At 31.2% G+C, this 15,842-nt stretch overlaps 1 protein-coding gene across 1 annotated transcript; it reads right to left on the reverse strand.

Annotated features, from left to right (window-relative positions):
* Positions 1–5,849: 5,849 nt before the first annotated feature.
* Positions 5,850–13,733, reverse strand: LOC100799429 (B3 domain-containing transcription repressor VAL1). Its single transcript, XM_006596404.4, has 12 exons — positions 13,430–13,733; positions 13,206–13,361; positions 11,267–11,348; positions 11,055–11,156; positions 9,747–10,372; positions 9,146–9,242; positions 8,826–9,000; positions 8,541–8,620; positions 8,019–8,435; positions 7,839–7,888; positions 6,845–6,912; positions 5,850–6,379 (listed from the first exon to the last, which is right to left on the reverse strand). Exons 2-12 carry the CDS (start codon positions 13,316–13,318, stop codon positions 6,015–6,017), a joined length of 2,175 nt encoding a protein of 724 aa, XP_006596467.1. The 5' UTR covers positions 13,319–13,361; positions 13,430–13,733; the 3' UTR covers positions 5,850–6,014.
* Between the last annotated feature and the right edge of the window lie 2,109 nt (positions 13,734–15,842).

The raw sequence follows: 15,842 nt of genomic DNA on the forward strand, positions 1-15,842 counted from the left end.
TTGTAAATAAAAAAAAAAGACATAACATTTTAAATGCTAAAATTTACTCTAATTAATTTCATCATGGAAGATTTTAGGTTTAAATAGAGATAGATGCAAGTTGTACTTTGAGTAGTGGACGAAAGATTTTAGTTTAAAAGCGAGGTCCACTTTAGGATTTTGTAGTGAAGGTATCATTTTGTTGCTTACACTATAATTGAGCAGGGAGTTAGACTAAGGATGACTAATAACCCGAGTAGTAGATTCGAGTTGTTCACTACGTAGTGGAAATTTTGTGTATCTTGTGTTCATCGGAAGACACGACTTCAACTTTCATTATCTATATAGGTTGATCTAGATTCACTATCATGGGTATGTATATCTTCATCATCATTGTTTTTTATCTTCTATACATCCGTTTGTGAGTGCTATTGCAACTTGCAATTACTCAATCTTCTTTTAACTGCAAGATTTGATTGCAAGTTGTGGTATCATTGAAAAAAAAATATGTATAGAAAAAAAAACAATGATGAAGAAGACATACATACCCATGACAAGAAGCTAGATCAACCCAAATAATGGAAGTTGAAGTTTCCTCAGCTCTTTCGATGAATGCAAGACACGAAATTTCCATTACCTAATGAACAACTCGAATCTACCTCTCTAATTGTTAATTGTTTTAGCCTAACTCCCATCCATGCTCAAAAGTAGTGTGAGTAACGAAATGACACCTTCACTACAAAACCCTAAAGTGGACCTCCTTTTTAAACTAAAATCTTTTGCCCACTACTCAAAGAACAACTCACATGTGCCTCTATTTAAACCTAAAATCTTCTATGATTAAAATGATTAGAGTGATTCTCAACATTTAAAATGTGATGTCATTTTTTATATCCCATTACTACAAAAGGTTATTTTTACGACGTTGTTTCTAAGATGGTTATGAAGGACCTTTTTAGAAAAGAACGCGGTGGCATTTTTATAATTCGGGGAACAAATATTCATATTTATGTCGCACATTCTAAGGCGGTTACAAATAACCGTCTTAGAATGTAAAGGTCAAACAAGACAACGACGGGTAGCGCCTAAGACCGTTTTTGTATTTTGCTTAATATTTCATCCCGCCCCTTGACCTATACGAACATTTTCAAAGCCCAAACAGTCTACCCTACAGTGCCCTAGGTGAAACCCCAAACACTCTACCTCACCCTAAAAAGCACTAACCCGTGAAGATTTTGGAGGTCGCGCCATGAAGATTGTTGGTGTGGAGCTCGTGCCGTGAGATTGTTTCCCTCATACTGAGCTGGTGCCGTTTGCTCGTGGAAAGCGCGACTGTGCAAGTTGTACAAGTAAGTCATTAAACAACGACATTCATCTATTGATATTTATTTATTTGCTTCATAATCATGGACAGAGGTTCTTTGTGTTCAGGATATAATGCCTTCCCTCATCTGAAAAAGTAATTTAGTTGTGAAAACGTGCACCTCAGACTTTACAAGTATTATTTTGTTATTTATGTTACGTTCCACATGGATATCGAGATTTGCTTTTTGCTTAGATGTCGAATATGTTTAGTTTGATGCTGAATATGTCTTTACTCTTTAGTATTTCAATTATACATGTATTCAAACATGAGTATGTAAAGAAATATTGGTAATTTTATATATAGACTTGAATGGCAATAAGTACATCTTTCCCTGTGTGTGCGAATTACTTTAGAGAATTTATCATTTGTGGCACTTTGTCGTGGCCAATATATGTAGCGTAAAAGACACACAAACAATATGTTGTCATCCTTAATTTTTAGCAGTATATGTTTGCTTAGTTTTCATTTATTTAATGGCATTTTCTGCGCATAGTGACTCTTCTTGTTCTATTCTTTACAGCTGTTGCTTTGGACTTGAAAGGTGCTAAGCTATTATGATTCTTCTCTTTTGCAAGTTTACATCTGTTCTGCAAATAATTTCATGGACCATGCATTTGAGAAATGTTGCTGGAGCTTCTTGATCCTGATTGCAAAATTCCTTTGATTACTGGATGTATTATCTGGTTGCTTGCATCACAAAGAAACTTTCAATGTCAATAGATTTTACTTTTCAAATTGGTTTAAGATGTCAGAAATTGACATGGCGGTTATTAAACCCGAGGTATGATACATTTTTGTATTACAAGTTGCTTAAAAGATACAAGACAGCAGGAAAAAATAAATCCATCCAAAAAAATTATCTAAAAAAGTATAATAAAAAAGCAGAAAAAAAACCAATCGAAGACGATTATTTAAATAATAGTCTTAGATAACTAACATAATATTTTGACAATCATAATAACCCTCTTAGTATCTGTAACTTTCTAAGTCGGTTGTGTTCATAATCGTCTTAGAAAGGGGAGTATACTATGACGGGTTGGGCCTAAAAACCGCATTGGAAAACGTCAAATTCTAAGACTGTTATAAATTAATCGTCTTTGTATAGTCATCTTCTAAGACGGTTCATCAACCGTCGTTGTAAAAACCACCCCCTTTTACGACGTGCTTATCTAAGACGGTTGAAAACCGACTTAGAAGGAACAAATCAACCGACTTAGAAAAGCATTATTCTAGTAGTGTCCGTAATTTGATGCCATTTACAATTATCATCAAGTTCAATATAGCATGAAACATAATTTTGATAATTATTTTAACTATTTTTCTCATTTCAAATTTTTTGAATTAAGTCAAACATAAAACTTACTCATTAGACAAAAGGATTTAATTCCTTTAAATGAGGTAATGCAAAACAACAGTCACTATTCAAAATTATATTGTAATTAAGTATTATCATGAATTGAAAAAATTAATAAGTTAGGCTAACTCTTCTTCACTTAAGGATGACAACTAATATTGTCACTATAATTACTAATAAAGCTTTAGGCGAGGTTGATATTTTTAAATAAGCACTAGCAAAACTATGACATTACTAAAAAAAAGCATGTTTTAAAGTCATTGAATTTAAGTTGGTTTTCGAAAAATCGATGTATAAAAATAAGTGGCGACATTTTTTAAATTAAGTTCAATTTTTTAAGATGCTTTTATAAAAAAAATCTTTGAAAGCAAGTTTTCAAAGACGGTTTTAAAAAATCGTCTTTGAAAGCAAGATTCAAGGACATTTTTCAAAAAATGGTCTTTTAAAACCCTTCCCATTTATGTTTTAAATTTCATTTCCCTTTCGCTTTCCCTCTCAGTCTCTTACAGTGTAACTACTCAATCTCTCACTGTTACTTTTCGCGTGCTCTCTTAGTGTCTTGCGACACAGTTCTCTTACCCTTTCCTTTCTTTCTCACAGTCGAGCCCTAAAACTTTCCTAGCCTCAAGGAAGTCGAACGTGAACTCCAAATCCAAGCCCACGTGAACTTACGTGCAAGGAGATGGTTGTGCGACTGTGACAACAGTATCAACCAAGGTCTCACGTGTGACGAGATGCTAGTGTGACTACGACGAAGGTTTGTGGGGCGGAGGAGGCAGAAGATCCTACGACGGATATTCGACAAGGCGGTCCGCTACATGAGGTTGACGGGACCGAGCCACCAAGACTAGTGTTGGATCTGCTGCGAGACGATCTGAAGGGCACAACCCAAATTGTGATATGAAACCCACCATCAACGAAACTCAAAAAGAAACCCTTGTTCTTTCTACACTCTGCACTCCTTCCTAACCTCATTTTGCTGGATGACAAAACTTTGTATATTAACTCATCTCTGTACTGTACAAAAATAACATTTACAGACACGAGAGTGTGAGAGTTGTATCCTTTCTCCACCTTTTTTCTGTTTTTAAAGTTTAAACATGTTTGTGGATCTAAATTTCTGTCCCAGAGGTTTCAAATCATGTGGCATTACTATGGAATGCTTATATTGGTTGAAGGATTTTTTTTTTTTCAAATTCTGGATTGATTCTAGGGATGTACGTAGCTGCACATGATCATCTCCTCACATTACCCAATACTATAAGTTTTATTGTAGACTTTTGTTTTTGTTATAATATATACACAATTACTAAAGTAATACGGAGACATGGACTTCGGTTCTGCGAAAAACTTTTTGGATGAGAAAATATATATCTGGATATGGTTTATAATTATATACTTAAGACATTTAAATCAGAGCTAAGGGAATCAAACTAAGAAATTTAATTTTAGTTTACAATACACGCTCAGTTAAATTTTATTTTAGTGATTCTAATTTAATTTTTATAAATAATTTAGATATATTATCTCATATGTCACTTAAATAGTTATTAAAGTAATGTATACGATTGGTTATATATTACATTATTTTATGAATAAATTTATTTTATTATGCAGAAAAAGTAATGGATTTTTATTTTTTATTTTTAAAAAAATCATCTTAGAATGTTTATATTTTCAAAATGATCTTAGAATTTTTAAATTTTTATTTTTTTTCAAAGAAAATCGTCTAAGATGGGTATTTGAGAAAATATCAAAATCCATCTTATAATTTTCAATTTTTTTTTAATTTTTGTTTTTTTTAAAATACATTTTAAGGGTTGTTTGAAAAATGATTTTAGAATTCTAATTTTTTTAATTTTTTTTTTAAAACTATTGTATTCGATTGTAGACATTCTTAGATGATTTTTTGGTTTTTGACAAAATCATATTAGAATTCTCATTTTTTTATTTTTAAAAAATTCTAAAATGATTTTTTTTGTAAAAATCTTAACTTTTTTTATTTTTTATTATAATATCAATAACTTTTTAAATGGTTTTATAAGAACCGTCATAAAATATCTTAACTTTTCACAATGTTGATTTTAAAGAGGGTTCAAAATTATCTTTAAACATGTGAAAAAATCATGGTGAAAAGTTGTTATTCCAGCACTGTGAGCATCAATATGGTTGTGGCTATGGAATGAAGGGAAATGAGAATTTAATACTGGAGAATACGCTCGAGGATTTAGTATAACAGGGACAAAGGTGGGGGATCCCGTGGCTCAACAACGTTTTGTTGATATTTTTGGTTTGGTTTCAGCTATTCTCAAAATTCAAGATGAAAGAACATCAGGGCTTCACGATTACCTGTGTTTACTTTTTTTTTTATAATTTTTTTAATATAAATTAAGCTTACAGATGATTAAATAATTAAAAAAAAAACTAAATTTGTCTCCGTCAACGTTAAATGAAACGATGATCGATGATTGGAATAAGGGACCATGGCTAAATTCATGAATGTTTTTTTTTTTAAAAAAAAGACTTAAATTATAAATTTTAAAAATTCTTGAATCAAAATTATATTTTAACCATTAAAAGTTATTTACTTTTTTGTTTTAATTAAAACTTGATGAGGGTTTTAACAACATTCTTTGACTTGACAAAAGAAATACATGCATGCATGGGATCAACTCCACCTTTAGGTAAATCCACTTTGTCAAAATAAATGTTGAACATACTAAACAAATAATTTAACGTTTAGTAAACAAGTTATAATGATATAGTAAAATATAAATTAATTTAAATAAATTTATATTAGTTTTATTCTTAATAAGAAAATCTTTCACATAGCCTTTTTATTAAATTTTTTCCCATAACCTAAAATTAACTTTTAATAAGTTAATATGAAAAAATTCTTTTATATTAGCTTCTCCAAAATCTTACTTTTAACCTATGTATACTTTAATTTTAACTTACGGGTAAATTATTTTTTTATATTTTCTTCTCTATATATATTTTTAGAGAAGTTTATCCAATAGATACAAATATATTACAGTTGTATATCATAGATACAAATATATTAAACACGATTTGGACTCCAAAAAAAAAAATTATCCTGAAAATAAGAGTTACCTAGCCTGACCAATTTAATGGCAAGATCGAACAATTACTAAATGGTTTTTTTTTTTTTCCTTTATATACAAACCATATAACTATCCATCCATTACAATAAAATCAGATAGAACTATTATGATAACGAAAAATTTTAATTTCCTCCAAATATTTAATACATGAATCGAAACACTATTCGAATCACATATCCACCTGCATGTATTATTCATGATCCGGATGACTATTAAGGTCTATTTGTCCTGTACCGAGTTCATCCATTCTGTTGAGGCTTCCCTCATTCTCCAAGTTACTTGCAATTGCACCCTCTCTTGATGCACCATGGGTATCTCCCTCATCACTGTGATGAATCTGATCATTTTGAGTAGCATCTGATTCGCGTTGCTTCTTACGCTTCATAAGGGTCTTGAATTGGCGCCTCACGGTCGTGCATGTTGGCTTATGTCTTCCTTTTCCACTTGGGGGCTGAATGCACAGAATGCAAGTGCATCCAGAACAGTGCCTTGGATGCTTGGTTGTGGCACCAGCTGATGAATCAAGTTTTTCCATAATTCTTCGCTTTTTAGAATCTGTGGAAGATCACATGCAGCCAGAGAATTCAAGAAATATTAATCTACTAATTAAGAAGGACAAATAGAATATAGAAATTGAGTTAAATCAACTGGACAAGGGAATGGATTAAAAGCATTGGAAGGACTCAATTCAGGAAGCAAATTTTCAGTCTGAACATCGCATTTCTACCACCAAAGGATTACATGGTATGATAAAAGAAGACTTGTTATTTCAATACCCACAAACATGTAGAAGCCATACAACTTTGAAATCTAAATATAAACACCAAACATAGAATTTAACTAAGATATCAATCCATCTACCCCAATAAACTTTAGGAATGTAAAAACTAGCATGTGCCTCCTACACTATGAGCATTGAATCGATTGTACTGCAGCAACAACCCCCAAACCCCGTTGCCAGAAACAAGACAATTTGTCAAATGCAGAGCATATATAAAAAATAGAGAGTAGGATCATCACCTTTGCTGGTTACTGGAATATTTTCTAAGTCCATTGAACTCATTTTCTCTGATGCAGAGCTCAAAGACCTGAAAAGCCATTGTTTGTAATAAGAACAGTAGACCATATATTTACTACCATCAAGGTCTAAAAACACAAAACAAAGTTCACCTGCTAGCACCCCAAACATTTGAGTTGCTTGATGAAAAATATCATCTACAATTGAATATACTAGCTTGATGCCTATTTGTTTCTAAACCCATATCCAAATACTAGTACCTCTCACAATAGCTTTAAAGTAAACATGGAAATTCATCAACCCCTAAATCCTCAACCTTAATTGCCTCAGAGGCCATTTTATTAATATAGATGGAAACCAGAAACATGTCCAACTATTACCTTGAAAAACTATCATATTAGCAACTAAGGAAGTTGCTGTATTTATCCTCTCAACTAACCTGGTTTGTGAACAAAGAAAATTCCAATTTTCTTTCAACAATAAAAATTCAGTTTGGTTCCTAATCACATTATGTAAAAGAGTAAACAAAATGAGTTACAAATAAAAGGTCAAATTTTATCAAAAAATTCTTCACCACAATAAAGAGCATTGTATGACTGCTCTTTTAAATTAATTTTCAATCCTTTTAAGTTGCAACAATGATAAAGTATCAATTACCTAAGAGTTCCAGGGAAAATTAATAAGAGCAAATAATTTAAGGATAATAGTTTATATGTCACATACAACTAAAGCAGTGATTCTTAAGGAGGTTTTCCAAGATTGCACTATGGTTTTACAGCTAAAGAAGAGGTTATGAATTTATTAAACAGAAGCTGGGACATCAATGGATAAAATAAATGGATCCAGAAAGGTACAAACACCATTATCATCTGTTTGGAAAAATTTGAAGGCAAGATCGAGCTACAAAGAACATATAGAACTGCTAATACCCAATCAAGATTTTCTACTGAATCAAATACGAATATGATGCTAAATATGCAATGTATTTAATCTTACCCAGATGGGGGGTCATTGATTGTAGTCCCCTTTCCAAAAACCGGGGGTTCCTAAATAAATTGAAATAAAAAAGATTAGGAAGCTAACAGAAATTTGAATATAACGCTCCAAAGTTCACACCATATCAGTCCATATTCCCCTTGAAATAGAAAACTAATACAATAGAAAGTGTCACACTACCTCAAATTCCTCAAATTCTTTGTCCTCAATTGTTTCAACACTTGGCATGGTACTAGGTGGTGGATGAAGCAAGTCTTGTGCTTCTTCCCATGTAATTCTCAACTCCACAGCATCTTCATTATGTGTCAGCAACCTCTTACTCTTTGGTGCAATATTTAGAGTCTTCTCAGAAACTGAAATTGTTTGCTGCAGCAAATCATTGTTTACCATCTCACAATTTTCAGTTTGTAGACAATCAGCAGTTCCAGTACCAAAACGCAAATGTTCTGAACATCCATTTAAGTAAGGTTCGCCATTTCCATTCCTTGTCTGGAGAAGATCAGGATAACTTTTTCCTGAGTGCAGATTTGCAGTTGCACCAGAAAAGGTTGCTTCCTTTGTTGCAAAACCATTGGAGTGAGCAAAAGTAGAGGCATCCTGTGTCAATAATGATCATTTATCGCATTCACCTAAAGAAGAGAATAATATAGATGTATTATCTAATGAAGAGGCAACATATAGTAAAATGGAAAATAATCTCACAACTTGTGTATCCATAGAATCTGATGCCCTTCTGTAACCCATGACAAATTTGCCTCCAGGATCTATCCGACTAAATGTTACTGTAGCAAAAAGATCATATAAATCCATGATAACTTCAAATGTGCAATATATTGGTTGCCCCATATATATATGCACTTAAACCAAATAGTGCACAACAAATAAGTACAAGGGAACAATTCTAAAATTCTATAACGATCTGCCTATGTATGACTATGAGTATAAAACTCAAGTAATTTAGATAACATTTTCAAGATGGATGTATACCAATATCACCAGCATTTAATTGCATGGCCTGTATGCAAGGGGTTACTCCCTCCAATACATACATCCTACTATTGTTATTAGGCCAAAATCTGAACTGAAATGTCCAGTCATTTCCCTTCACATCTTTGAACTGCAAAGGAAGACCTTCTGACTGTGAAATAGGAGGAAAGTAAGCCTGAAATTCAGGTACAAATTGTCATATTAAATGTGCTGCAATTACAGGGTGATGATATTTTTCTTTAATAAAAAGTTATTGAAAAGAACTGCATATACATGTGTACTAAAAGATTGAGATAAATATTTCATTAATAGAGGCATACCTCAGCACAAGATTTTGGGAGAACAAGTCGACCAATTCGACCTGCATCACTGGCACTCAATACCTTCTCAAACAATGGCACTATAGTAGACTTCAAACTGTAATGATAACATCAAGGGAAACTGGTGATGAATCAAATTTATATATAACATAGACGATGTGTAACAGGCAAAACCTATGCCTATATTATAAATTATAATACATAACTAATGAGACTCTCTTAATCAGACATTTTCAATATTCTTTCTCTTCTCTCCTTTGGAAGTGTATTTCACACACTACCCCTGCAACTAGTCAAAAAAATTATTCTCAACCATCTCCAGAACTCATCTGTATTTGTATACTGAATCTTCTTAACTATCTATCCATTACAATCAACTCTATTTTGTCTATATTTCTAAAAAATTATTATAGTTTTGTTTAAAAGAAATTCTCAATGGTTAAAAGTAACCTCCAATCACAATTTAAATTGTTAATTGTAAATTTAAAATATAATATATATATTAAAAAAAATTGTTTACTGATTGAGATGATATAAAAATAAACATTTACTCATGTACAAAGCATGGGATAAAGAACTAGTTAATAATTATAAAGGATACTCTCCCGACAATTTCTCCAGCTCTTGACCTGTAATCCTAGGCCAGTATCGAAAATGTAACAGATTCTTGGGTTTCCCATTAGCAGGTGGCCGGGCAACGCGTTCCTGAGAAATCACACCTTTGCTATCTTCCAGATTCATGGTTATCCCATCCATCAATGATTTAGATATGGAGAGAGATCTTTGCCCTTGAGGAAAGGGACAAAAGGATGCTTTATCCTCAAGTCTCCTTTCTGCAATGTCCAAAGCAGAAGGCTGGACAGAATTTCCTGATGAGGTTCCAAGAGACATATTCAGTGAACTTGATTTGTGCATAGTTTGTGTCTCCCATGTTGGTCTGTTATGATCCAATGTTGTAAAATTTAATGAATGACCAGACAGTTTCACCACATTTGAAAATCTTCTATCCTCTTGCCTGTTTGGACCAATACATGAATCTATGCCATCTCTCTCTGCTCGAGGCCAACGGATGGATTCACTAGCTTCAACATCTCTACGCAACAGCATAAGGTTTCCTTTGCCAGCACTGTCCACCAATAATCTACCATCGATATGTTCAGTATGACGATTGCGTGCATTGTTTTTTATTGATCTAACAGACCCAATAGTGTTTTTAGTATCCCGTATCTGCAGCAAAACATTAAATGATACGAGTCTTGAACTTTCCATGTCACAGCAGCAAGGAATCAAATAACATAATATGTCTAAGTGGAGCCTCTTGAAAAATATTGCTAACTACATCTCACGCAATGTCAAATAAATGATGAAATCATGGCAGTAACAGGAAATCAAGGAACATCACTAACAGAAACAATTTTCTAAACATAATTAGAAAAAATAACTATATGGCAGGTGCAGAGACAGAGACACAAATTAACTAGGAATGAAGCAAATTATAATAAATATGGATTTTAGTCTTGCAAATACATAATAGAAATTACAATTGTCTTCTTTTTATAGACAACATCGTGTATTCTACTTCACTAGTACTTGGCAAAAGTTATTAGTATTAACAGGCATTATGTTTTCTGTTTTATAACACATTACAATTATTTGAAGGCTATCAGTGGCATGCTTGCATTCTATCCTTATTATTTCAACAATAGTATTCTACTATTTTTCATCCCTCTTACAGTGAGTAACTTCAAAGAAAATTTAGACATCCATGCACAAAAATTGCGAATCTAGAAGTACAACTTTACTTCAACATGAGACAAACTAAAAGTAGCAAGCTACCATCAATTACAAAGGAAATACAGTTTAGGCTTGGAAATCATTCTTCAAAAATGAATATTCAGATTAGCCTTACCAAATTAAGTTGTGAAGTCTTCACACAGGTAGCACAACCTATTCCTCCATAATCAAGGTACTCAAACATAGAGCTTGATACTATACATCCACAGTGGACAGTCTGCAAACCAAGTCAAATACTACACTTCAAAGTCTAAAGAGAGAAAGACAAGGCTTGAATAGAATTCATATAGAAAAGAAAAACAAAAAGAAATTATGCTATCAATTTACCTTATTGCAAAAGGAACACTCTCTCCACCCTGTTTGATATAGGTGAAATTTCTGACAGAAAATTAAATTTTCATAGGCAGATCTGAAGCATACAAAGTGACACATTAAGGATTTCCAAGCAGAAATTAGAACCAATATAGGAATTATTACTAGAAAAAACGCATTGCAAGATTTAATATGTAAGAAAGAAGAGAAAGGCAAAGGTAGATCAATAATGCTTGTTTTAGAGACAACATGAGTACTTGACTACAAAAACCAAACATCTAGAATCGGTGCATCACATAAGCTGACAGTTTTTTTTTTCTCTAAATCCAGGATACTTATTTCATAATCCATATTCCATATATCATAAACTAACTACCCCAAAAGCTCAAGCTACTAGGTTAAGGTTCATAAATGGTTTTATATTTAACATGCCCCTTCATGCATCTTTGGACTTTGAGGCATGGAATTATGGACAATGCACAATGCCAACTGACCTTGTGTTGTACTGCTTCGCCTTAGAGGCTCAAACGTAATGTTAACTAACTGTCCCCGGAGCTTAAGTTATTAGGCAAAGGTTCATGAATGGTTTTACATCTAAGTAAACACAACATTCTTTTGTTTGTTTTATCTTTAGAAACAGGATTTTGTTGACATCAACACTTTAGGGATGATTTTAAGCAACTAAGAGTGTAATGTTTTTCTTAGAAAATAAAACACTTTTTATATCAGACACAAAAAACTATAATAAACATCTCCTTTTCCAATAAAAACTTTACAGTTTTAGTCACTTAAAATACACAAATCAGCTACATTCATCCCATTCCCGATGCATCCCCAGAAAAACTATTTCATTGTTACCGTATACCCTGGCATACATAATACACCACCAAACAAATTAAAAAATGTTTTGAATGTTCAGAATGTAACATATAAAGGCTGAAAAAGCGCTCCCATTAGACTTTTGAACATAGTATCTCACGCTATAATCAGTGAAGCGAGAATTGTTTTTAAAAGAAAATAAAAAAGAAAAAGAATCTGCTTTGACCCAACATTAGCAAGCAGTAGCTCACTAGCTCCCTTTCTTACATTAACGAAGAAGAACTACAATTGTTCATGAATTATGCAATTATTGTTATTAGAGGACAATGCAATCAGGCCAGTTTCTTTATATCAGTCACACCCACATAAAACCAGAAAATCTAGGAAAGAAAATGCCTTGAACCTTACTTATCCAATTTGAAGTCATAAGAAGACCTAAGTCAAAGCCCAAAATTATCCAAAAAAACAAGTCATGTCAAAACCCAAAGTTATGATATTGTAAAATCAGGATCTAGCTCCTCTAGAGTAAGAGGGTAAAATAACAAATCTCAAATGATGACAAAATCAATGTTTGATATTCCTTGCACATGCATAACAAATCATAAATTTGTTAAAATATCATCACTTGATTTTCTTATCGATGACCAAGATTTTAAATTGGGGTCACAATTTCATCGTGTGACTTAATATCATTAGAAGTTGTGAACAAATATAACCCATGCGGCCACAATTGTGATTATGTTACTTGATATCGTGGGATTATGAACAAATATGATCCATTCGGATCCATGCAAACCATGCGTCCACAATTATCATTATGTTACTTGATATCAAGGGAAATTGTGAACAAATGTGACCCATGCGGCCATAATAATTGTTATTGTGTTACTTAATACTGTGAGAAATTTTGAACAAATATGACACATGCAACTCCATGTTGCAGACACCCCAAAAAACATAGACATTTTGGCCAAAATCGCAGTCATAGACCATGTTTTAAAACCTTACCGAAAACTTTGCTTATATTCACTTTAGAGAAGTCAAATTCGCGAAATAACCCCAACAATGAAAAAAACTATGGAATTTCAGCAATAAAAAAAATTTTAAAAAAAAGAGGTAGACGAATCAAATTTACCCGCACTTGTGGCAGAGTCTAGCGAATCCACCCGATCGCAGAGGCCACCCCTTCTTCCATTCTCTCGCATAGCCATTCTTGCACGAAACGTTCATGCAAACCTCAACCTCCATCGCACACAAATCAACCCCTCACTCCCACTGCAAAGTCAAAACCCTAAAAACAAAAACACAGCAAATTGTTCGAGATTTTTTTTACGATAAAGGGATAGCAAAACCAATTACCTCAAAGAGAAAACAACTATATATGCAGTGCTTTCTGTGTGCTGCAACAGAACAACCATGCACACACAGTGACACAGAGAAAAAGAGATGTCAATTAATGTTGTGTTTTTGGGAAGAAAGAGAGAGAGAGAGTAGAGGGTGTGAGTTTATTTTAGAGAGAGAAAGTGCATGCAAAGCAAAGCACCGTTACATAAACGCTACAGAGAAGTGGGAAAAAATGCATGCACGAGACTGCTTATCTTAGTGACAAATCTTATATTATGACTCCCTTTTGTTGCCTTCGCTTCACAATAAGCCTACTGCTTTTCCAGGTTGACTTTCCACTCTAACGCCCCTTGTTTAAGGTATCATAAAAATCAATTTAATTTATTAAAACGTAAGAAATAAAATAAAATAAAAAGTTTGTCAAATTGAGAATTAGACCAAATTATAGATTTTTTAAAATAAAAGATAAAATATTTTTATTTTAAAATAAAAAGATGAAAATTATAACAGCAAAATAAGAGATAAAAATTATATTGAATTTATATATATATATATATATATATATATATATATATATATATATATATATATATAATCCCAGTAATTTACTTTTTTGAATACAATAATTCATACGTATTATCTAACCAATTAAGATATACCCCCTCGCGGTTCGTTTATTATTACAACTTAATGATGATAAAAAAATTGATTAATTAATAATTAAATATATGTATATATATATATATATATATATATATATATATATATATATATATATATATATATATATTATAAAATAAAATGCACAGCATTGAAACTGATATGTGGTAAGTGATGAAAGCAATAAATATAAAATTAATAATAATAATAATAATACTTTAAAAATGATAAATATTAAATACACATTAAATTATAATATTAAATGCATAATAAATTTTCCTTTACGTCATTCACGTTGTTCCTTTATGTTATTGAATTTATCAATGATAGAATTTATATGAAACTTTTCATTAGAATTAAATAATCACTCGTCAGTTATAAATTCATCATTTATCATATTTTTAACCTATATTTCATAATTCTGATAGTTAAAAATATCTTACAATTACTCCTTCTGATCCTTCATTTAAATAGGAAAAAAGAATTAATAATCCTTTTAGAAGGTATTTTATAATTCCTATGAAATATTTTTTTACTAAAGTTCCTTATCAATTAAATACTCTAACTATTTATACTTTTTATTAATTTAATAATTTATAATACTTTTAGTCTTTAATATTTTTACATCACACATAACAAATTAATAATTATTAAAAGAGATAAAATTGGTATATTAAATTTTAAAAAAAAATTAAGAAAATCAACTTAATTAACTATTTTTATTGGTCTGCCTGCTTATATTCAAAGTGTTTATATCAAGAACCGGAAAGAGTTAATACCAAATCAATTAAGTATAAATAGATAAGTCAAATATTTTCTTGATAAAATTATATATCGTATTATGATGAATTCCAAGGGAAAAAATAAAGTAAAACTCAAACAATTATATATATATATATATATATATATATATATATATATATATATATATATATATATATATATATATATTAGTGGTCATTTTTGTTTGAAACTAAAAGGAGACCCAATGTTGATATACATGGAATTACTATGGCACTCTCCATAGTTCTTTACTTGTCTCAGTTTTAGAGCACTTCCAGCTTTTGTAGTATGTATATTTATTTTTGAACTTTATGTATGGTTCAAGTATTAAATTTCATATGTTCATAATAAACCGATTGATGGGTTGGTGTGCATCGAATACCTTGGGTCAACATGTACTCTATCTCATTAAAATTGAGGACATGGTTACGACCCATCATTAAATATTAGCAAATGTTAACTATTCCTTTAAAGATATTGGTAAAAGAATTTAAAATATAAATATTTTTTACTGATTGACAAAAAATTATCTTATTTATGATCTTTTTTATATTCTTCTATTATTTACATAATAAATATTTTTTTTTCAGTTTCTTAATCAATATTCTAAAAATACTTACCACTAACATACTTAAATATTTTCTATCTTCAAGATCATGATGTAATTAAGTAGTCTCTAATTTTCATTTGTCACAGTGAAGTGAAAAATGTTAAATCTCAGAGCATGGTTTTGAATATAAGAATGTTCTATCCATAAAAATAAAAATAAAACAATTACGTTACGTGCTTCATAAGGAAATTAAAATATTTCAGTTGATGTATTTTATGTATTGATACTATGATGATTACTGTATTTTATTTATTGATATAATGAATTAGCACACATGATAAAGGATTAATTTACATCTAGAAAATAAAAAGGAATAATTTACTCATTTCACTTCATTTTTCAAACAAGTCTTCATTATTTTTTCGTTATTTAATG

The sequence above is a fragment of the Glycine max genome, chromosome 14 (genome assembly GCF_000004515.6).
Source record: "Glycine max cultivar Williams 82 chromosome 14, Glycine_max_v4.0, whole genome shotgun sequence".
In the NCBI taxonomy this organism is placed as follows: domain Eukaryota; kingdom Viridiplantae; phylum Streptophyta; class Magnoliopsida; order Fabales; family Fabaceae; genus Glycine; species Glycine max.

What these genes read in the sequence shown, in the direction of transcription:
- LOC100799429 (XM_006596404.4), bottom strand. Translation starts at nt 13,318, where the DNA reads ATGGAGGTTGAGGTTTGCATGAACGTTTCGTGCAAGAATGGCTATGCG. An exon ending in AGTGTTCCTTTTGCAATAAG is followed by an intron (nt 11,157 to 11,266) that starts GTAAATTGATAG and finishes CTTGGTTTGCAG; the next exon opens with ACTGTCCACTGTGGATGTAT. An exon ending in ATCAATGACCCCCCATCTGG is followed by an intron (nt 6,913 to 7,838) that starts GTAAGATTAAAT and finishes ATGGCTTTTCAG; the next exon opens with GTCTTTGAGCTCTGCATCAG.